Here is a 22,082-nt window from a genome sequence, read left to right on the forward strand (position 1 = left end):
TAGATAGATAGAGTGAGGGCGATAGATAGAGTGAGGGCGATATATAGATAGATAGAGGGCGATAGATAGATAGAGTGAGGGCAATAGAGAGATAGATAGATAGAGTGAGGGAGATAGATAGAGTGCGATAAATAGATAGAGTGAGGGTAATAGATAGATAGATAGATAGAGTGAGGGCGATAAATAGATAGATAGATAGATAGATAGAAAGATAGAGTGAGGGCGATAGATAGATAGATAGACAGAGTGAGGCCGATAGATAGATAGATAGATAGATAGATAGATAGATAGATAGATAGAGTGAGGCCGATAGATAGATAGATAGATAGATAGATAGATAGATAGATAGATAGATAGATAGAGTGAGGCCGATAGATAAAGTGAGGGTGATAGATAGAGTGAGGGCGATAGATAGATAGATAGATAGATAGATAGATAGATTATGGGAGTGAATATATCCTTCAACTTAATTTTCAAGGGAGCAGGGCCTGGACACATCCTCTGAGTACATTCTAACCTGGGTGTCGTTTGGTTGGATTGCAAGTTTGCAGAAGGAATTCTTCACGGATGTATCCACTCAACTGTATTCATGTAAAGTGTGATCTGCATTAATGATAAGCAGTGAGGTGGAGTGTGCATCAATGTTCATCCTTAGAAAGGGTGCAATATAGATTTTCCAGAGCCAGAACGAAAGTTCCAGACAGTGTAGAGATTAGTGTAAACACTAACGTGAATTTCTTTCTATGACCAGTGTGCGATCCTGGAATATAAACAGCAGGAGCCATTAGTGAGGTGCATTGGCGGAGCATAGCAATCCCAATATGGTAACATTTTGAGGTTATCAACCGCAATGCGTTGGCAGAGCTCTGAGGGAACTGATTACATATAAACAGTTACTGAAGTGAAGCGCCCCCGGAGACAAGTGAAAACACATAATTTAACCAACTCTATTAGCTGAGATTGTGCATCATGTTTAAACTGTAGATCTTGCGTGCTATCATTGATGCAGACAGTCATGAAAAATAAAAAAAAACGTGAGAAGGCTGGTACACTCGTGTATGATATAAACATCACGCTTAGTTATTGCGGTTGGGGCGTGAGCGGGATTGGAAAGAAAAGGCAGACTGACTGACCTGGCAACTCCTGTTAGTAAAACATTTAAAAAATGGCCTCTGAGTGGCAGTAGAGTAATTTACAGAAAGAAAGCCATAAGGGAAGTACGTCTTTTATAACCTCACTGCGCTTATTGAAAAGCCTGGGAGGGAATCCCCCTTGGCCCATGTGTTGCACTAACCTACTAATGGCGATGGATGAAAACGTAACTACGATTATTACAAAGGTGGGAGGATCGCTCTATGCTCATGTGTGTGGATGTCACATACCTTCTAAGGCGGCCTCGCTTCTCCGAATCTCAGGAGAGAATGAGCCGCAGTAATGCCTGCAGTATATAGGATCACGAACGTGCACGAGGAGTGCAGCCGCTCGGTGTGTGCACGCTTCTTCACGTCATTCACCCGCGGCCTGCCACTGGTGAATACCGGGTTGTCAAATGACGTGTCAGGGAAGTTAAAAACTTACGGAAAAGTAGAAGTTCTCAACATAAGATGCTAGACGGATTATTTTGGCATGCAGATAATCTAAAGAAAATAGTGAGATGGAACCCAACCTTTAGGGAAAAAAACAACATTTTGTGTTTCGGAAAGTCACTATATTTACATTCACGTAAAGGTGCATTGTCGTGTATGCTTTTCGTATGCCAAATGCAGTACTTTCAATCAATGTCACACTATACATGATCATAATCTGCAGAGCATCACAAACCATTCATAGGCATACATAACATGTTGAATATTGGGACGCTGTACTCTTGGTACATCATTGACAGAACAAGCAGGAAGTGGGATAAGGGAGGGGGTGGCAAATGGTGAGCATTTCGCGGCCGCTTTGATGTTCTCAGTGGCCACGCGGCTCACTGAGAACATCAAAGCGGCTGCGAAAATGCGACCCAATGCTGTAGGCGGACAAATGGTGCACGTGCCCGGAGCACATGCACTGTGCCCGATCCGCCTGCAGACTTTGGGAGCATTTTTGAAGGCTCCCTTACTATACTCTCGCAGAACAACGCATGCGCGTTGGTTCAGCAAGACCTAAAAATAGGGTTTGGTGCACGGGAGGGTTTGGCTCAGGGCCTTACTCTATTTATTTATTTATTTATGGGTTTGTATCGCGCCGGCCTCACACCCGAAGGTGTATCTCCGCGCGGTGCTGTGAAGTGAACAGGTCGGGGCATGCGCTCATCCTAGAACAGAGTTGTCTTTAGGCATTTCCTGAAGGCTAGATGGCTCGGGCATTCTCGAAGGGAAAGGGGAAGATTGTTCCACAGACGAGGGCCCGTGATGGAGAGGGCACGGCCTCCCTGTCTGGTCTTATTATGTCTGGGAATCTGTAGTAACAGCTGATTGCTGGACCTCAGATTGCGGGAAGGGCGGTGGTATACAAATTTTTCGGCCAGATAGTGCGGCCCTAGGTTGTGGAGACTCTTGTGCACCACACAGCAGATCTTAAATTCCACCCGTTTCCGGATGGGAAGCCAGTGGAGGGCTTTGAGGAGGGGCAAGGATGGCGTTCTGGGGGGGGCATTGGTCACCAAACGTGCCGCGGTATTCTGAACAACCTGAAGTTTGTTCAGCACTTCTTCATTGGCTGCTAGAAATAGGCCATTGCAATAGTCCAGGCGGCTCAGAACGAGGGCCTGGACCAAGGTCTTTCTTGTGTTGTCAGGTAGAAGGGGGAACACTTTCCGAAGGAGGCTAATAATGTGAAAGCAAGATCCCGCCGTGGTGCTGGCATGGTGAGCAAGGGTGAGATCGTGGTCTAGATGGACCCCCAGGTTTTTCACCACCTGTTTCGGGGAAGGGGCCTGACCCAGGCTGGTGGGCCACCAATCAGGGGTCCACAGGATTTTTGCCTCTCCAAATAGCATGACCTCCGACTTTCCCACATTGCACTGGAGAAAGTTCTTGGCCATCCAGCTGGCGATCGCAGTCATGCCGTTAGAGAAAGCTTGTCTTATCTCCGGGGTAAAGGTTTTAAAAGTGAACAGCAGCTGCGTGTCGTCAGCGTAAGAGATAGGCATAAACCCGAAAGACCTCATAATGTTGGCCAGGGAGGAGACATATACGTTAAACAACGTAGGGCTAAGACAGGAGCCCTGCGGGACTCCTCTGATGATGCTGGCAGAGGTGGAACTAAAGGAACCCATATTCACCTTCTGGGTGCGCTCAGAAAGAAAACTGGTGAACCACGCCAGGGCAGATTTGTCAATGCCAATCTCCTTTAGTCTAGTTAAGAGAATGGCGTGGGATATGGTGTCGAATGCTGCGGACAAGTCCAGCAGCACCAACACCACAGACAAACCTCTGTCCAGGGACATGCGTATAGCATCCGTGACGGAGAGAAGAGCCGTCTCGGTGCTATACCTAGGCCTGAACCCCGACTGAGAACGGTCCAGACTGCCGGTCTGCTCAATGAAGCTGGAAAGGTGGTGGTTAACATGCTTCTCCATCAGTTTGCCGACAAACGGCAAAAGGGAGATAGGCCTCAGGTTGGTCATGTCTGACCAGGGGATGGAGGTGTTTTTCCTGATGGGCTTGACCATGGCCTCTTTCCACTCCCGGGGGACCAGTCCCTCAGAAAGGGAGCGATTGATCACCGTCTGAATGGAGGGACTGAGGACACTCCCAATGAGGTGCATGACACGGGCGGGTACAGGGTCCACTGGGCTGCCTGATTTAATGGTCCCAATCAGAGAGTTGACTTGGTCCAAGCTAATCTCAGGGATAGAGGACAGCGCAGCGGGGGCAGCTCCGACTGTTCCGGGCTGAAGGCTGGGAGAGGGGTCCTTGTCATCAACAAGTGAGCTTGATTGGGCAATGTTTCGATAAATTGCATCGATTTTATCGGCAAAAAACCCAGCAGTATCCTCACAAAGTTTTTGGGACAGTGTCTCTGGGCTGTCGCAAGCGACGGGCTTGGTGAATGTACAGAGAACCTGGTACAGCAATTTAGAGTCATTACCTGCCTCAGAAAGTTGGGAGACAATGTGGGATTTACGGGCAGCTCTGATATTCCTATGGGGCCAGGGGGACGATACACCAATGCTCCCTTCCAGCAAGCTTGTAATGTTGAACCAATTTTGAAAACCAGGATTTCAATGTCACTAGTACAACATTGGTCAAGAATGGTAACAGTGAAAGTGTCTTTGTAAATAACGGCGACCCCGCCGCCGGTCTTGACAGGGCGGTCCAGCCTAAGAATCTTGTACCCCAAAGGGATCCCCAAGGTGATAGCAGGGACCAGATGGGGTTTAAGCCAGGTCTCCGTACAGAAGCAGTAATCAGGGCGGGCAGAGTGAATTAAATCCCAAACCTCCGAGTGGTGTTTCGGGAGAGATCTTATATTGCACAATATGCTGTTGCCCCTAGGGGACCTAGGGCTAGGGTCCTCAGGGGTCAGTGTGCCTAAAAGGGGAGCACATGGGTATGACTGGTAATGACAGTGCTTACAAGAAAACGGGCCTCCGGGACATGGGCCAGAGTCCTGTGCACAGCCTCTCGGCGGCGGGTGCCACAGATTACGTAGGTCATTGGAGGAATACCTAAGTCTGTCTGCTCCGCTACCGGAGGGTGCCACGGGAGCAGGGATCATGGCCCCTGGCCCCGTTCGGTCACGGACGGGCACAGACGGGCACAGACGGGCTCCTCTCTGGCTCGTCTCTGGCGCGACTAAGGCGCCCCCTGCGCGCAACCGCTGCGCGCTTGTGCGACGAGAGGGCTTAAATGCCCTGCCTGATGCAATAAGCTAGAGCGCTAACAGCGCGATAGTCTGGGTGGGGTCACTGGCTCTTCCTGTCCCGCCCTCCGCTCAAACGGCACTGGTTGCCGCGTCGGAACGGGGCGGGGCAGGGGAAAAATCGAGCGCAGGCCCTCTAAGAATCAGGAAGTCCTAGTGAGCCCCGGTGCACCAACACAGTAATAGCAGTGAGTATCACACAAATTTTAAAAAGTAGTAATCACAATTTAAAAATTAAAATGTGCAGGAGCACGCAAACAGGTACCAGGTAGTAGGGAGCGCAGAGCGCTGTAGCACTCACAGCAGATATTAAAAGCGGGTCGGGGAGACTCTGCCACCGTCCTCCCTTCCGCAAGCTCCCGCTGCTCCTCGCTGCCTTAAATGCCCTGCCTGATGCAATAAGCTAGAGCGCTAACAGCGCGATAGTCTGGGTGGGGTCACTGGCTCTTCCTGTCCCGCCCTCCGCTCAAACGGCACTGGTTGCCGTGTCGGAACGGGGCGGGGCAGGGGAAGAATCGAGCGCAGGCCCTCTAAGAATCAGGAAGTCCTAGTGAGCCCCGGTGCACCAACACAGTAATAGCAGTGAGTATCACACAAATTTTAAAAAGTAGTAATCACAATTTAAAAATTAAAATGTGCAGGAGCACGCAAACAGGTACCAGGTAGTAGGGAGCGCAGAGCGCTGTAGCACTCACAGCAGATATTAAAAGCGGGTCGGGGAGACTCTGCCACCGTCCTCCCTTCCGCAAGCTCCCGCTGCTCCTCGCTGCCTTAAATGCCCTGCCTGATGCAATAAGCTAGAGCGCTAACAGCGCGATAGTCTGGGTGGGGTCACTGGCTCTTCCTGTCCCGCCCTCCGCTCAAACGGCACTGGTTGCCGCGTCGGAACGGGGCGGGGCAGGGGAAGAATCGAGCGCAGGCCCTCTAAGAATCAGGAAGTCCTAGTGAGCCCCGGTGCACCAACACAGTAATAGCAGTGAGTATCACACAAATTTTAAAAAGTAGTAATCACAATTTAAAAATTAAAATGTGCAGGCGCACGCAAACAGGTACCAGGTAGTAGGGAGTGCAGAGCGCTGTAGCACTCACAGCAGATATTAAAAGCGGGTCGGGGAGACTCTGCCACCGTCCTCCCTTCCGCAAGCTCCCGCTGCTCCTCGCTCCCTTAAATGCCCTGCCTGATGCAATAAGCTAGAGCGCTAACAGCGCGATAGTCTGGGTGGGGTCACTGGCTCTTCCTGTCCCGCCCTCCGCTCAAACGGCACTCTAGACCCACATCTTCACCCAACCCCACCTCGCAAGGTCTGGCCTAACCAAAACTATACATTAATAAACATTGGAAAAGACAGTGTGTTTAATGCTTGCAAACAAGCACTGAATAAAAGCAATGAAAAATGTATCTTGCGTTGCAAAACAATTAAACATTGACTGCTTTTATTATTCAATACATGAATTAAATAATGAATTAAATGTTTGATGACAAAGTGTAATTTTCAGATATAAAGTAGTTGCTCATTCATTTCACTGGAGGCAGAAGTGTATCCCCAGAGAGCTAATAGAAAAAGGTATACCTGCTGTCTAATGCAAGGTGTGACTTGCAATGACTCATCCAATATTTAAACGATACTAGCCAAAGAAGCAAATCTCTGAACCAAAGCCCCTTAGTGTGCATAGAATCCAAAATCTTCAATGTGCATGGTATGAGTGCCATTACACACCTAACCTAAATCAAGCATTGACAAAGCCAGTAGGTCTCGCCTAAGTGAGAGCTATTTGCTTTGGCAATGTGTTTTAGCTATGTTGTACACCAATGTGGCTGCTGTTCAGCATGGCTAAAGGTTACTGACATGGCGTGGGGTGGGGTGTGGTAGATTAAAGTGGGGTACATTGGATTTGGGTAGATTGGAGCAGGGGAGCGGGGTAGATTGACATGATAGATTGCAGTGGGGTAAATTGAGTCAGGGTAGATTGGGGTGGATGGGGTAGACGTAGGGTGGAGTGGGGCAGTTTGGAGAAGAGTAGGGTAGATTCGAGTGGAGGGGTGGCGTTGGTTCAAGTGAAGTGAGGTAAATTGGAGTGGAATGGGGTGGATTGGGGTAGGTCAGAGTGTGGTGTATAGGAGTGAGGGTAGATTGGGGTAGAGTGGAGTGGGATATATTGGGGTTGATAGATTGTGGAAGAGTGGAGTGAAGTGGACTGGGTTATTTTGGAGTGAACTGGAAAGGATAGATTGGAGCAGGGTGGATTAGAGTGCAGTGGGGTAGATTGGGTGGATTAGAGTGGAGTGTATTGGGGTAGCGTGGAGTGGGGTAGATTTGGATGGGATAGGTTGGAGTGAGGTAGAGTGGGGCAAATTGCATAGGGTGGTGTAGATTGGCGTGGGGTATATTGGGGTGGGATGGGGTAGTTTGAATGATGTGGATTGCGGTGGGATGGGTTAGATTGGAGTGGAATGCTGTGGATTAGAGTTGAGTGTGCTACATTGGAGTGGGTAGACCAGGGTAGAGTGGAGTGTGGTATATTGGGAAAGAGTGGAGTGGAGTGGAGTGTGGCAGATTGGGTGGATTGAAGTGGGGTAGAATGTGGAAGATTGGAGTAGGGTAGACTGGGATATAGAGAAGTGCAGTAGATTGGAGTGCCGAGGAGTGGGGTAGAGTGGAGTGGAATGGGGTAAATTGGGGTGGAGAGGGTTGTACTGAGGTTGTTTGGAGGGGGGTGGATTGGGGTAGATTGGAGTGTGGTAGATTGGGGTAGATTCGAGTAGAGTGAGGTAGTTTGGGGTAGAGTGGAGTGGAGTGGAGTGGAGTGGGGCTGATTGGAGTGGGGTGTGGTTGGGTTAGGTTGAGTGGAGTGGAGGTAAGTAAAATGGAGTCCAGTAGATTGGAGAAGATTGGAGTGGAGTAGACTGGGGTAAATTGTAATGGGATAGATTGGAATTGGATTGATTTGGGGTGGGTAAGATTGTGGTGGGGTGGGGTAATTTGGATTTAGGTGGATTGGGGTGGGCTGGGTGAGACTGGAGTGGAATGGGATAGATTTGAGCTGAGCGTGCTACATTGGAGTGGGGTAGATTGAAGTGAAGTGTAGTGGGTAGATTGTGGTAGAGTGGAGTGTGATATACTGGGAAAGAGTGGAGCCGAGTTGGGCAGATTGGAGTGGAGTGGGTTAGATTGGGTGAACTGAAGTGGGTTAGATTGTGGTAGAATGGAGTGAGGTGGTTTGAGGGTGGATTGGAGTGAGGTGGTTTGAGGTGGATTGGAGTCAGGTATATTGGGGTAGATTTGACTGGGGTGCGGTAGAATAAGGTAGGGTGGGGTGTGATTGATTGGGTTGGATTGAGTGGAGTGGAATAGATTGGGGGAGAGTGTAGTGGAGTGGATTGTGGTAGATCAAGTTTGAGTGGGGTAGATTGTGGTAGAGTAGATTGGGGTAGAGTGGAGTGGAGTGGAGTGGGGTGGGGTAGTTTGTAGTGGGCTAGATTGGGGTGTGGTATATTGTAGTGGGGTATATTGGGAGGGAATGGGGTAGGGTAGATTAGTTTAGATTTGATTGAGTGGAGTGGGGTAGATTGGGTGGAGTGGGGTTGATTGGAGTGGATTGGTGTAGAGTGGGGTAGAGTGGATTGGGGTAGACTGGAGTGGAGTGGGATAGTTTGGGGTACAATGGAGTGAAGTGGGGTCGATTGGATTAGAGTGGAGGGGCGTAGAGCAGAGTGACGTTTTGTGTCATGGAGTGAGTGGTGTAGAGTGGATTGTTGTAGAGTGTCTCAGAGTGGAGCAGCATAGAGCAGAGTGGCATGTCTTAGAGCGGAGTGCAGTGTCTTAGAATAGAGTGGCGTTGCAGAGAGTGGCAGGGTATAGAGTGGTGTGGTGTAAACTAGAGTGTCTTAGTGTGGAGTATGCATGATGCTGTAGCAGGCTGCCATTACAGACAACACAATCCCAGTTGAAATGACCATTACATTTGCACCAACATACAGTGTTACTGTGCACAAACGATAATGTGTGTTAATGTCATCATGGAAATGTTTTGATGGTATTCAAATGTTAGTTTCCACCACACTTCAGAACTGCAAAAAAATGTGCTTCATTTGTACTTTCCTAATTCTGATATATTCTGAAATATCTGCACAGTAAATGTTTGTTGTGTGCTAGAAAAAATAACATCCAACACCCTCTCCTCTGGGAACTCAGCAGGATTATCATATAAATTTCCTCCCTTTCTAGTAAGAGAAAGAAAAGTAAACACCAAGCTCCCTCGGACGACAGAGCCTGACATTTGACCTCTGTCTTTGAATGCACAGCAAATTTGACAAGATAAGAAGATTTAAAGGCCTGTTTACAGAAAGCGAGTACTCGGAAGTATACAGTAAACAAGGGATACTCACGGGAGGGATGAACTCAAGCTGGACAGTCTAAAGCAAATAAAGCCAGAAAATACAAAGCAAGCAACTGTGAGTTACAAACCACAAAGCCAGTAGTAAGCAATGGGCGAAACACATTCCCACGGGAAGCTTTCTGAATGCCCACAAGATGTCCTAGGCTTCGACTTAAAGAAAATGTTTGCGATACATGGCTCAAGCCCCATTACACTTCAAACCTAAAAAGGATATTGCAAATCAATTCCGACTTCTATGAACTTAAACAGTCACACCGGCTGCCCCCTTGTCCCTCTGTCTGACCACTGAACTCCTCTGTGACTTGCCATATCTTTAAAAACTATAGCTGGGGTACATTATGCCATAAACTTATTACACATCTCCAATTATAATAAATGTTTCCAGCAAGTTTGTGAACCCATGGGATTCTGCACAGGGAATCTTTGTAATCCTTTCCCCACTCCACCAAGTTCTCACTTTAACAGATAACAGTTCTGCATGCAAACCGCTTCTCCTAGGCTGTTGGAGTTTCCATCCCCATTTACGTAGTCACAAAAAAACCTCATGATATATATTCTGGACCTTTGAGGAACAAAATGTATGCCTTCCAGGAAGACTATTATATTTTCTTGTTGCCTGCAATTTCACATTTTCAGCAAGGATGATGAAAATGGCTTAAGTCCACTGATGCTTAGTGGCTTAAGTCCACTGATGCTTAGTGTGAAATGCCTTAGCGTGCTCAAAATAGCAAGCACCACCTTTGAATTGATGTCCCTAGTGTACATTAAGTTTAAGTTGCTCTCTTTGACTTTTAGTGATATATTTTGCCCCACAAAATGCTATGGTAGAAAAGGGAGAAAGGCCTAGCTGCAGCTACATGACTTACCGTGGACAAGGAGCAAAATGTCTGTGCACACTGCATGAAGTTGAAGACATATTGTAATAATTGAGATCAATGAGTATTTTCTTCTTTTTTTGCAGGAGTGAATAGCTTAGCCCAATCACTGAGTGCCAACCCGCTGATCGCCAGCACCCTCACCCACCTTGATCTCTCAGGGAATATTTTCCGGGGCGATGAACTTGCAGTAGGTTTACTGTGATTTTAATGTGCCTGAGCTTATCTGTGTAACTTAGTATTGTAACCATGTGGAGCTTGCCTGTTGTACTTAAAAACATAACTGTATTCATGAAGTTGTTTGTGTGAAGAAAATTGCCTAAAATGCTTTTGGATTGGTGGTGTCAATTTAAAAGACTGTCTAAATTACTTCACTTAATTTGAACTCTGAGACAAAGTGTATAATCTGCCCAAGACCTTGGGACACTTGAAATGAGGTCTCTACATAGTCACCTTGCTTATTAAGTTGGGAAGTTGGTCAAGTGGAATGGTTCAGTTATACTGTGGGCTGGTTGCTGTAGTTATGGAGTGGGGGAGGGATTGGGTGTTGATGATTTGCCTTCATGGCCTAAGATAAGAAAAAAACCCTACACACCATATTGCATAGAGTGCTGCTCAATAGACATTATATAGAAAAAACAAGCAGATAAAACTTGGCAGTGAGATTTAAACAAACCGACTGCTCAAAAATGCAGACAGGCAAATGCTGTGGCATCAGTATTCCCTTGTAATAAGGTCTTACAAAATAGTAGTGAAGTCATTTTCCTTATACAGGAGCGTTTTAACGTCCAAACACACCTGTATGTACACCCAATAATCTTACGGATATAACACTCTCCTGTACTTCACATAATAGGAACAGCTGCCTCAAATTTGTATCAGACCATATAGAATCCTATGTTCTAAATGGTCTGCCAGACTGAGTGGTGAATGTCGTTCTCCACAGTTAGGACATCAGAGTCACTACTTTTATTTTATTTTATTGAAATGGTTTTATATAGCGCTGGCTAGACCCAAAGGTATCAGAGCGCTTTACAGGGGTTGGAAGTGGAAACAAATTGCAATATAACATTTGTACAAAAAGGAAAAGCGTAAGAAAATATGAACAAAATGCAAAGAACAATAAATACATGGACAAGAAAATAAGAAGTACATTTAGTCCTAACCTGGATTGGATAGTTGTGCAAGCGTGGGTAGCCAGGGATGGTCGGGTTAAAGTATGAAGGTAGGGGGAACCGAGGAGGGTGATAGGAGAGGAGATAGCATGTAGGAGTAGGCAGTGATTATGTGAGAACTAGTAGAAGGAGGGTGGAAGTATATGTGAGAATGAGTGGAGGGGGGTACTAAGTCAGGTATAATGTGTTGAGAAACATAGCATCATCATCGGCAGGTTGTGAGACCCTGTTAGGTGGCAGGATTAAGGACCCCAGTATTTGTTGAGAAGGTGCCGCTTCAGATCTTTTTTGAAGCTGAAGTAGGAGGGGTTGCAACGTAGATCTTTGGGGAGTGAGTTTCAGATATTAGGTGCATTTCCGGAGAAAGAGCGTGAATGGGTAGATTTCTTGTTTACCAAAGGAGGTACTAGTATGAGAGTATTTGTGCTCCTCATTTCTCTAGATCAGCCCAATTTGTGAAGTTTTTGTGAGACATACAGTGGGGTATGAAGATGCAAGGCTTTGTGCGTAATGCACGCATTCTTGTAGGTGGATCTGCCTTGGATGGGAAGCCATTTGAGATTTTTGAGGATGGTGGAGATGTGATCAAACCTGTTACAATCTGAAAAAGCCTGGCTGCGAGGTTAAAGACCGATTTGATTGGGGCTAGGTGGACTTTCGGTGTTCCAGAGAGCATGGCATTACCATAGTCTAAACTGGAAAGTACTAGTGATTGAACAACAGATTTAAAGTCATCAACGGGAATGAAGGGTTTAATTTTCTTGAGGTGATGTAGGGAGAAGAGATCTCCTTTGGCTGCGTTTTTTATGTGGGGAGAAAGGCTGATGTTTTGGACAATGCTTATTCCGAGGGATTTAACTGTGCTAGTGGTGGACAAAGAGCAGTTGAGAGCTTTAAGGTCAGAGATCCAATGTTGAATGGGGACCTGGTTGTTTTTGGGAGCGAAGAGAATGACTTCTGTTTTTTTAGGGTTGAGTTTAAGGTGATTGTGCTGGAACCATTGTTGGATCTTAATCAGGGCGTCATTGAGGGGCGGAATGTCTGCATGGGATTTGATTTATAGTAAAGCTGGGTATCGTCCGCACAGAGGTGATAGTTGCTTTCTGCTTGCTTTAAAATGAGGGTGAGGGGTTCCATGAAGAGGTTAAATAGAGAAGGAGAGAGAATAGAACCCTGGGGAACACCCAAGGAAGAACTACCTTGGAAGAACATCTTTCCCCAAGCAGTGCAGGTGAAGGGGATGTCATAGCAGACCAGAGATGTCACTCTTCACAGCCCAAGATTATGCCACTAATCTTTGTCATGGACCGTAATGGCATTTTTCATCATGGCTTCTTTGCTTTTAATGGACAGGACCGACTTTTCTGAACAGCACCACTGTACTTAATTTCAAACATAGTATGGTAATAGAAAATGATTAGGGTGTACACAAGAAATTACTGTGGTAATTCAAATCTACCTATAATATTTCACAAGTATGCACTAGAGCCTTTCTTTACTCATTAAGCAAGGCGTTTCAGATCTATGGGCCCTTTTACATACTGTGTTACCAGTGTGAGTGCCACAGGTATAAACAATGAGGGACAAATCATCCTTTATATAAAATGTCTGCCATCAAATACAGTCTGCCTTTGGATGTTTTCCTTTACTGACATTATGTATGCTTACCAGAGGATAAGGCAGCTTAGAAGAGGGCACAGAAAATAAATCTTGCTATGTCACGTTAATATTTACTTATAATCATTTATTGACACAACTAAAATCTTATCAATTGAGAATATTTGCGGCTCCATTTTATGTGCCAGCGCTTTTCTCAGTAGACATGCAAACTTTTCCTTCTTGATTTGGGAAAAAATAAATTCTGTACCCAAACTTTTTCTCAGAAGTCCGCTGCTGGCGCTATTGAATCTTGGGGAGGCGAATACCAAGACAACATAGTCTTTTGTCTATTTCTTTTATTACCGCCAGACATTCCATGCGTCTTTATCTCACTCTTTCTGTTTCTTTGTCATCTCTGCTTTCTCCATTTATTACAGTGTTTTCCGTCTGCCTCTTCTCCCCTTACCCCTTGTGTGCTTCTCTCACTTGCTCTTGGTCAAAGTCTGTTGAAGAAAATAAGTGCGGGACCCCAAAAAAGTGTTGGTTCACCCCACCTTCAGCACTGGCTAAAATTAACCTCTGCCTTGTAGGGAGTCTGCAAGTTCTTGTTACGTATATGTGTTTGAGGTGAAGGACACATCAATTAAAAGTCCCTTGTTGATCAGATTTCAGCTTTTGCCATCCTTCCACTGTAATCCTGGCACTATTAATTTCCTCCATTGTCTTTAGGTCTGACTAGCAAAGACCATTTGAGCTTATTAAAATGATATGCTTTCAGCTACCCTTCTTCATCCATTGGTCTCTGTATTATGTCATCCATATTTTTCTTCCACTCACCAAAGCATACAGTATAGGTTAGTGGGTCAGCCCATCTACTGGCTAACTTCAGAGTGAGTAGCAACATTCTGCATTTTCACAACAAGCACATCCACAAAACGCAGTCCCCCTTAGTGCCAGGGTCTACTATAGCAAAGTGTGCTTTTGAGACCCAAAAACATGTTTTGCTTTTAACCAATATTTTTGTTGACTGATAAGGGAACAGCCTCTTCCCCAATAATAAAGTTTTGCAGAAACCATGACAAAAAAATGATTGTTGACAAGGCAAAAAGTCTGGCAGGAAATGCCAGACCTGTTGGCTTTGTTAATACTTAGTTTCTCGTGTTGTTTCATATGCGCCCTTCGAAACTTTTGACCTGGTAACCAAAAGTTAAATGCTCTAGCTTTCCCCATTTAAGACGATTTTTCTCATCCAAGTTGAGTATTATATCTTGTGAAGACTCTCCATCGAATTCGGCGAAGTTTCTTTATGTCGACAAGGCCTCTGTGAGAGGATGGACAAGAATACATACAGTCCTTTGCTTGATTGGTCACTGGTTGTGCCTGCATAAACATGAACTTAATTGATGCACACTGCACAGATTAGCTGCACTATTTATTACGTGATATTCTTTACACAGCCTCATTGTGAGAAATTGGGTTATTTATTGAGGGGGCTGAAAGCGTACTCAAGTGGCAACCAGAATCCTAGTCAGGGTGAATTCACAATCAAATCTCATATTACCTGTGCTCAATGACTTGGGAACTGCACCGATCCAAGTCCCTAAAGCCAAAAATCTGGGTGTTGTGATAGATGAGAGACTGGACTTTGATGCTCAAGTCAAGGCAGTTTCATCTTCTAGCTTTTTCTTACGTAAAGCAATTAAGAAAATCCTGCCACTGATTCCAACAGAAAGAAGGAACATTTTTGTTACATCCTTAGTCCTTTCCAAACTGGATTATTGCAATGGGTTATATCTCGGTATACCCATGAAGCATCTACACAGACTTCAGATGATCTAAAATGCAGCTGCATGGCTCCTCCTAGGGATTCCCAAATTTCAGTCAGTGAGAAAGCACCTTCAGAGTCTGCACTGTGTACCGATCAAAAGCTGTATCAAATTCAAAACCCTGTGCATTTCATATAAGGAATTACAAGGTACCGGTCCCCAGTTCTTGAAGCGGTCAATGTATTTGTACTCTCCAAACAGATGCCTTCGATCACAAGGGGCAAAATTGATACTTTCTCAGAGATATTTTAAATCAAACTGGAGAAGCAGAAGCTTTGTGGTGGGAGCTATGAAGCTCTGGAATACCCTCTCTCCTGCCGTCAGAAATCTTCCCTCCTTGCATTGGTCAGGAAAGCCATTAAGACTTGGTTGTACGTTAAATAGTGCTTCAGCTCGCTTCTTGACTGCTAGCGCCAAGACACCATTTGGTATTTGTGCGCTGTATACATTTATAACATAACAACGTGCCAACTGTGGTTATCTGTTTGCGCCAGACTCGGTTTGTGTCACAAGTTCAGACCAAATGTGATGGAACGGGAACCGGCTACAGTATCCCACTTAATACCTTTATCCTGGTATTGAATAAATGCAAAGTCCCGTGTTGAGGAAGCGTTGCGCAGCAGATATGAGGCGAGGTCTGGGCGTGGAGATTTGTCGCACAGCGTTGGTTCTAGGGAGTTGCAAAGTGCGAGTCGATGGTGATGCATTGTGCAGTGGGGATTCTGATGGGCTGCTGTAGGCGATGCTAAGTCCACGCGTCAAGGAAGTCCACTCAGCAGAGGCGATGTGCCGGATCTGAGGGCGATGCCTGGAGTAGCAGAGACGATTCGCTATTCCTGCTGGGGATGTGCCGCTGATGAGATGCATTGGTTCTGCTGACTCCACAGATGCCCTGACAGAGATCATACAGGCCCACTTCCAAGAGTCCAGGACTGGGATGGCACCATTTTGGAGGGCAGGACTCACAGATGGAAGAGTCCAGGTGCTGGGCTCAAGGTTGTTTGAAGGCTGCTCTGTCCCTGAGGCTTCTAATCAGACCACCAGCCAACTAGCCCTTGGAGTCACTATTGGTCCTGGGTTTAGAGATGCTGTTCCAGTCCTTCTCACCGAGCCAAGAGGGCAGCAGAGCAGCAGGTCAGCACAGCAGGGCAGCAGCCCAGCAGAGTGGCAGTCCTTTCAGCAGCACAGAAGTCCTTCTTCCTGGCAGAGTCCACAGGTTTAGAAGTGTACTGAAGAGTTGCCTCTAAGGGTCCAATATTTATACCTGGCACCCACTTTGAAGTGTAGGAAGCTTCAAGGGGTTCCCACTCCCCTGAGGGGTTAGACATCCAATTCCTCCCTGTCCTGACCCCAGTTTACCTGTGTTCTCAAAAGATCAGTGTCAAACACTTTGTGAAGTGCTCAGGCAGATCCTTTGTGATGTACAAGTGTGGTAGGTGACAGCTCCTCCCCCTCGTTAACTCAGAGTAGCACATCTTGTCAACACCTATTTTCCACCTGTCTCACTGTATGGGTGCAATACATAAAGATCAACTGTCAGCAACACCTAGTCCTGTAACTCAGGTTCTGGCTGCAGAGACCAAATGGTTAGGAACAGAAAACACAATCTTTCTAAAAGTGTTATTTTCAGAATTATGACTAAAAATCCACTTCAGCATTGAAGAGGAACTTTCATTACAGTTATTTCCAAACTTGAGCTGTCCACCTGCTCCTTATAGGAATTTATCACTTAATACATGTAATAAGGTAACCCAATGTTACTTTTTAAATACACTACACACTGCCCTCTGGGTTGTTCAAGGCCTACCCTAGGGGTGATTTATATGTATTAAAAGGGAGTTTGGGGTCTTTCTAAAGGTTTATTTTTCCAGGTCGAAACAGCAGTTTAAACTGCACACATAGGCTGGAATAGCAGACCTTAGATATGTTTTAAGGGCTACTTAAGTGGGTGGCACAATCAATGCTGGAGGCCCACTAGTAGCATTTAATCTGCAGCCCATGGGCATATGTAATACCACTTTACTAGAGATTTACCAGTAGAATAACTCTGCTAATTAGGTGTAAGCCAATTTCACCATGTTTTTAGGAGAGAACACAACCTCTTTCGCAGTAGTTGTCAGTGGAAAAAAGTGAAGAGTCCTAAAGCCAGCAAAAGCGAACTGCAAAAACAGGAGGGTTGAAGGCAGAAAGTTAGGGGAGAGCCAAGCCAAGGATGCCAGCTCAAAAACTAATTTTTATAGTTGACTGTTCAGATACCTTTTACTGGTCCTTTCAACATATATAAGGAATAGAAAAGATTGCTGTTCTTTATGTGCATTTTAGAACATGTTACTGTTCTGCTTGCATGGCTTGGTTATTGGAGGTGAACGATGTGTGAGAATCAACAGCTGGCAAATCATTTGAAAGCACTGTCCTCTACACAGATGCTTTGAAACAGGCCGGCAAAATGGTGAAAATTACTTCTACTGTTGTTCACTGCATGTGTTTTGTTGATGACTGCCAGTGCATTTGTCCCGGTTGTCTCTTATAAAGCCTTGCCTTTGAGTCCTATCCTTTAGTCAGCCTTCCCGCTGACCGGTACTGGGCATGTTGTTTATCTTAAACGAAACAACACTTACAATTTGATTAATTCGGCCTTCAATGAGAAACTGTACATTATAATTCACATTATCTGTCAGAGCAAACCAACATCCTCTTAAAAGGAGGGCCTTTCCTAGAACCAGTTACACAAAATATCATAACTACGAATTCCTCCCTTACTGGATCACAAGTGTATTTGCAATGTCTAGCTGTCCAGGGACTCTGGATACCGAGTCAGCAACACCTCCAAATTAATCACTTGGAGTTATTAGCTGTTCATCTAGTGTTAAACGCCTTCTTTCCACACCTCATCGACAAGGTAGTCCTTATCAATACAGACAACATGATAGCATGTATTATCTCCAAATGAGATCAAAGCATTATTACATATGAGGATTGTAAATCATAATTCTGTTTCCCTCTTTTTGTGACTGATCATATTATATCATCTGATGTTTGTGGCATGACATCTGGTAAGTGCAGGGAGTCCAGATCTTCAAACCATGTAGGAGTAGATTCATCTTAATTCTGTGATCATGTCCCCTCAGCTTTCTCATTTAGCCCAAGACATTTGGAGGTGGGCTCTCCGACATAACATTCACCTGTTAGCGGAGTTCTTACTGGAAGTGGACAATGTCTTCATGGATATTCTGAGCTGGAGGTGCCAATATGTCCACGAGTGGATCTCCACCCACAAGTCCTCCACCAAAACTTCTATTGTTAGGGTCAACCACAAATAGACCTATTCGCCACAGCAGAAAACGCCAAATCCTCAGACTTCACCTCCAGGTTTCCACACCCACAGTCCAAGGGCAACACACTATGAATGATTTGGTCTGGGATATTTGCTTATGCATTTCTGCCTCTCCCACTGCTTCCATTTCTGGTTTGCAACCTTTGGCAGACATCTCTCACCCTCATCCTGTTAGCTCCCACATGGGCACGACAACCATGGTTCACTACACTCTTCGAACTGTCAGTAGTTTGCAACGAAGCACTATCGCACAGGCAGGACCATCTCATGCAGAACCATGGAGAAATCAGACATCCGAACCCCAGATCCCTCTTGCTATCTGGCTCCTGAGGCTCTAAAGTGTGGTTACCTTAATCTCCCACACAACAGTGTATGGACATTCTCAAAGAGGCATGCAATGCAGACTTATTACTTGGGCCTGTTACACTGTTAAATGAAAACGATTGGTTCACTATTGCCATTCCAAACATATTGATCCATTAGCAGCCAAGGTACAAGACATTGTCTGCTACTTTTTTCATTTGCATGCTTCTGGATTAGCGTTTACACCCATAAGGCTACATCTAACGACAGAATAGGCAGCACACTTCCCTATTCTGAATTCCATTCAACAAGGCCTTCCTAGGAGGTCTTTCAAGAGTCATTCCTCCCGGGGTGTCACCAGCTCCCACATGGAACCTCAATATTGTATTAACAAGAATATTGGGCCCTCCATTTGAGCCCCTCGACTTCTGCCCCCTCCACCTTTTATCCTGACAGGTAACATTCTTGGCCGCTATCACTTCTCTGAGACGTGTCGGTGAGTTTCTGGCACTACACTTAGAAGAACATTTCTTCCGAATACATAGGGACAGGGTTGTACTTCGCACCAACCACAAATTCCTTCCAAAGGTGGTCTTACAATTCCGTGAACAACAAACAAACTTAGAGGTCTAAATCAGAAACCTGATCTGAATATCTTTCAAAATACCTTCATGTCTAAAAAGTACAACAAGATAAAGAAGTGGCTAACAGTTATGAACAACAGACCAGATCGCCAAGAAAAGGGCCACCTGTAATTGCTAATCAAAACCCATTATGGATTCCCATCAAGAACTTGTATGGATCAATGTTTTCATTTGGTAATCCTGCCAGGGTATTCTGTCTCTTGATCATTGAGACATACGGCATACCCCCATCTTTGGCATGGGGTAATGACCTACAATTACTAGATTAGACCAAATGATGATGATCTGATGGGAAAGTGCAGTGCAAAAAAACGAAGATGAAAGTGATGGTTAAAACAGGATAGGGAGCTTTAACAAAAATTACTTTATTGGGCATAAACCCCTTCCTTGTTAAAAACAAGAACAGTGCAACAACATAAATGCAGTTTAAACAAATAGCTGCGAGAGGACCAACATGTTTCAGCCTATTATGGGAGGAAACCCAAGGCTTTCGTCAGGGTCTCTGTTCTCAAAGAATGCTATTGCCAAATTAGTGAGAAACGTGTGAAAAAATTATAATAAAAAGCACACAAGTGAACTAATAACAGTATATCTGTTTCAATTCCTCCTTGGCACCTGGTGTGATCCAGTGTGCCCGGGGAAAGGACCTCACCTCTTCCTGGACCTGGCTCAGGTAAATGTGAGACCCCGCTCTGTCCGTCGTTGTCCCAAACGATGACTGAGTCAGGGGGAGGCCAATTCCACCGTAATCAATCTATTATCATTTTTCCCCAGCCTAACTCAGTTGAGGAAAGAGCTTTGCACACTTTAGACGGAAAGCAAACTGTTTGTTGCTTTCTCAAAACGTGATACAGGAAAGGCAATTTCTAAAGTGGACATTGCACAATTGATTGTTAAATGCATCCAAACATGAATGGTAAAGCTAAAATAACTTTACCCATTCCTCCCAGAGCTCATTTCACTTGTAAAAAATGAGCTTTAATGGCCTTCCTAGGACATATACCTATAGCTCACATATGTGAAGCAGCTACTTGGTCTACACCACATACATTAACAAAACATTACTGTGCAGATGTACTGGCCTGTTAAAAAACGTATGTGAGCCAGGCAGTTCTACATATACTATTTCAAACAGCTGTATCTCCCACAGGCTATCCAATGCTTATGGAGGAGGACTGCTTTACAGTCAATGCTAAGCATGTGTATCTACATCCACACATGCCTTGAATGTAAAATATTTCGTAACCACTAAGCATCTGTTCTTGGCATGTAGTGCTGTAGATTTACATGTGACCACCCTCCTCCCTGGACGGTTGTGTTCGTTACAGTTACTATTATAAACTCCTTTCCCATGGAAATTTCTATTGTTGGGTTCCACCCACTCAGCCCATACACTGCAGGAACGAAGTATGCACCAATCCACTCCCCCTGCCCATATGCCACTCACAGAACAATAACTATGAGTGTGCCAATGGACCTGGAAAGAGGGTGGTATTTGAGGAGACACCAAGTCTTCCACCCCTGTTGGAATGAAAGGGCACTGCTCCCTCCTCCACGCTTCTGCACCTATGTAAACAACAAGCATTTGCAATGCAATAGGTCTCGCATTAGGAAAGTTTGAGCTATTGGAATTGTAAATGACAATTTTTTTATTTATGTGTTGGTTTTGAAAATAGCAAAATTAATAGCTTCGTCATTTACAATGCCAATAGTTATAACTTTCGAAAATGTGACACCTATAGCATTTGTAATGCAATATGTGGTGTATTTATGTGGCTTAGATGTATTGATATTACAAATAACAATGGCTTTTAATTTTTTTAATAATTAATACTTAAATAAAAGTTATTGTAATTTATAATAGCAATAGCTTAAACTTTTGTAAATAACTTTTGTGAAGATTATGTTCAGTGTATTTTATTGTGACAAAAATCCAAGAACAGAAGTGAAATATTAACATATTTTTGTGACATTTGTAATAAAGCTTGAAACATTGAGAGAACATATTTGAACCATTTGTTGTTGAAAGGCTGCACAGATTGATGCTGTGATGGCGCTGAGTGATGTTGTGGTGGCGACAAGTGATGCTGTGGCGTTCAGTGATGCTGTGGTAGCGCATAGTGATGTTGTGGTGCTCCTGAGTGAAGCTGTGATGTTGCTGAGTGATGCTGTGGTGATGCGATAGATAGAGTGAGTGCGATAGATAGATAGAGTGAGTGCGATAGATAGAGTGAGGGCGATAGATAGAGGGAGGGTGACAGATAGATAGTGGGAGGGTGATAGATAGATAGACTGAGGGAGATAGATAGATAGAGAGCGAAAGATAGAGTGAGGGCGATAGATAGAGTGAGGGCGATAGAGTGAGGGTGATAGATAGATAGAGTGAGGGCGATAGATAGATTGATAGATAGATAGATAGTGAGGGTGATTGATAGATAGATAGAGTGATGGCGATAGATAGAGTGAGTGCGATAGATAGACAGATAGAGTGAGGGCGATAGATAGATAGACAGATAGATAGAGTGAGGGCGATAGATAGATAGAGTGAGGGCGATAGATAGATAGAGAGCGAAAGATAGAGTGAGGGCGATAGATAGAGTGAGGGCGATAGAGTGAGGGTGATAGATAGATAGAGTGAGGGCGATAGATAGATAGATAGAGTGAGGGTGATAGATAGAGTGAGGGCGATAGATAGAGTGAGGCGATAGATAGATTGATAGAGTGAGGGGCGATAGATAGCTAGAGTGAGGGGTGATAGATAGCTAGAGTGAGGTCGATAGATAGCTAGAGTGAGGGCGATAGATAGATAGAGTGAGGGCGATAGATAGATAGATAGATACATAGATAGATAGATAGTGTAATTATGTGGCGTGTAATTATGTGGCACTGAGTGGTATTTGGAGTGTATGTTGCGTTGAGCGCAGTGTAAAGATGTAGCATATAATTATGTAGCACTGAGTGGTTTTGTGTGGAGTGTGTGTTGCATTCAGTCGCCAGCCAGCTGGGGTGTGCAGCAAGTTTAGTCTGAGTTTCACAGGCAAACTTTCAGCAACCAGAAGAATTCAATTGCAGGTGTG

General features: G+C 44.9%; 1 protein-coding gene across 2 annotated transcripts in view; it reads left to right on the plus strand.

Annotated features, from left to right (window-relative positions):
• The window catches only part of CARMIL1 (capping protein regulator and myosin 1 linker 1), a 1,033,060-nt gene that overhangs the window by 588,237 nt on the left and 422,741 nt on the right, over positions 1–22,082 (plus strand). For both annotated transcript variants that reach the window (XM_078687906.1, XM_078687907.1), the window contains exon 13: positions 10,211–10,314. In XM_078687906.1, coding sequence (XP_078544032.1) covers positions 10,211–10,314 — 104 coding nt within the window. The remainder of the gene's footprint in view (positions 1–10,210; positions 10,315–22,082) is intronic.

Source organism: Lissotriton helveticus, chromosome 4_1, assembly GCF_964261635.1.
Source record: "Lissotriton helveticus chromosome 4_1, aLisHel1.1, whole genome shotgun sequence".
NCBI lineage: Eukaryota > Metazoa > Chordata > Amphibia > Caudata > Salamandridae > Lissotriton > Lissotriton helveticus.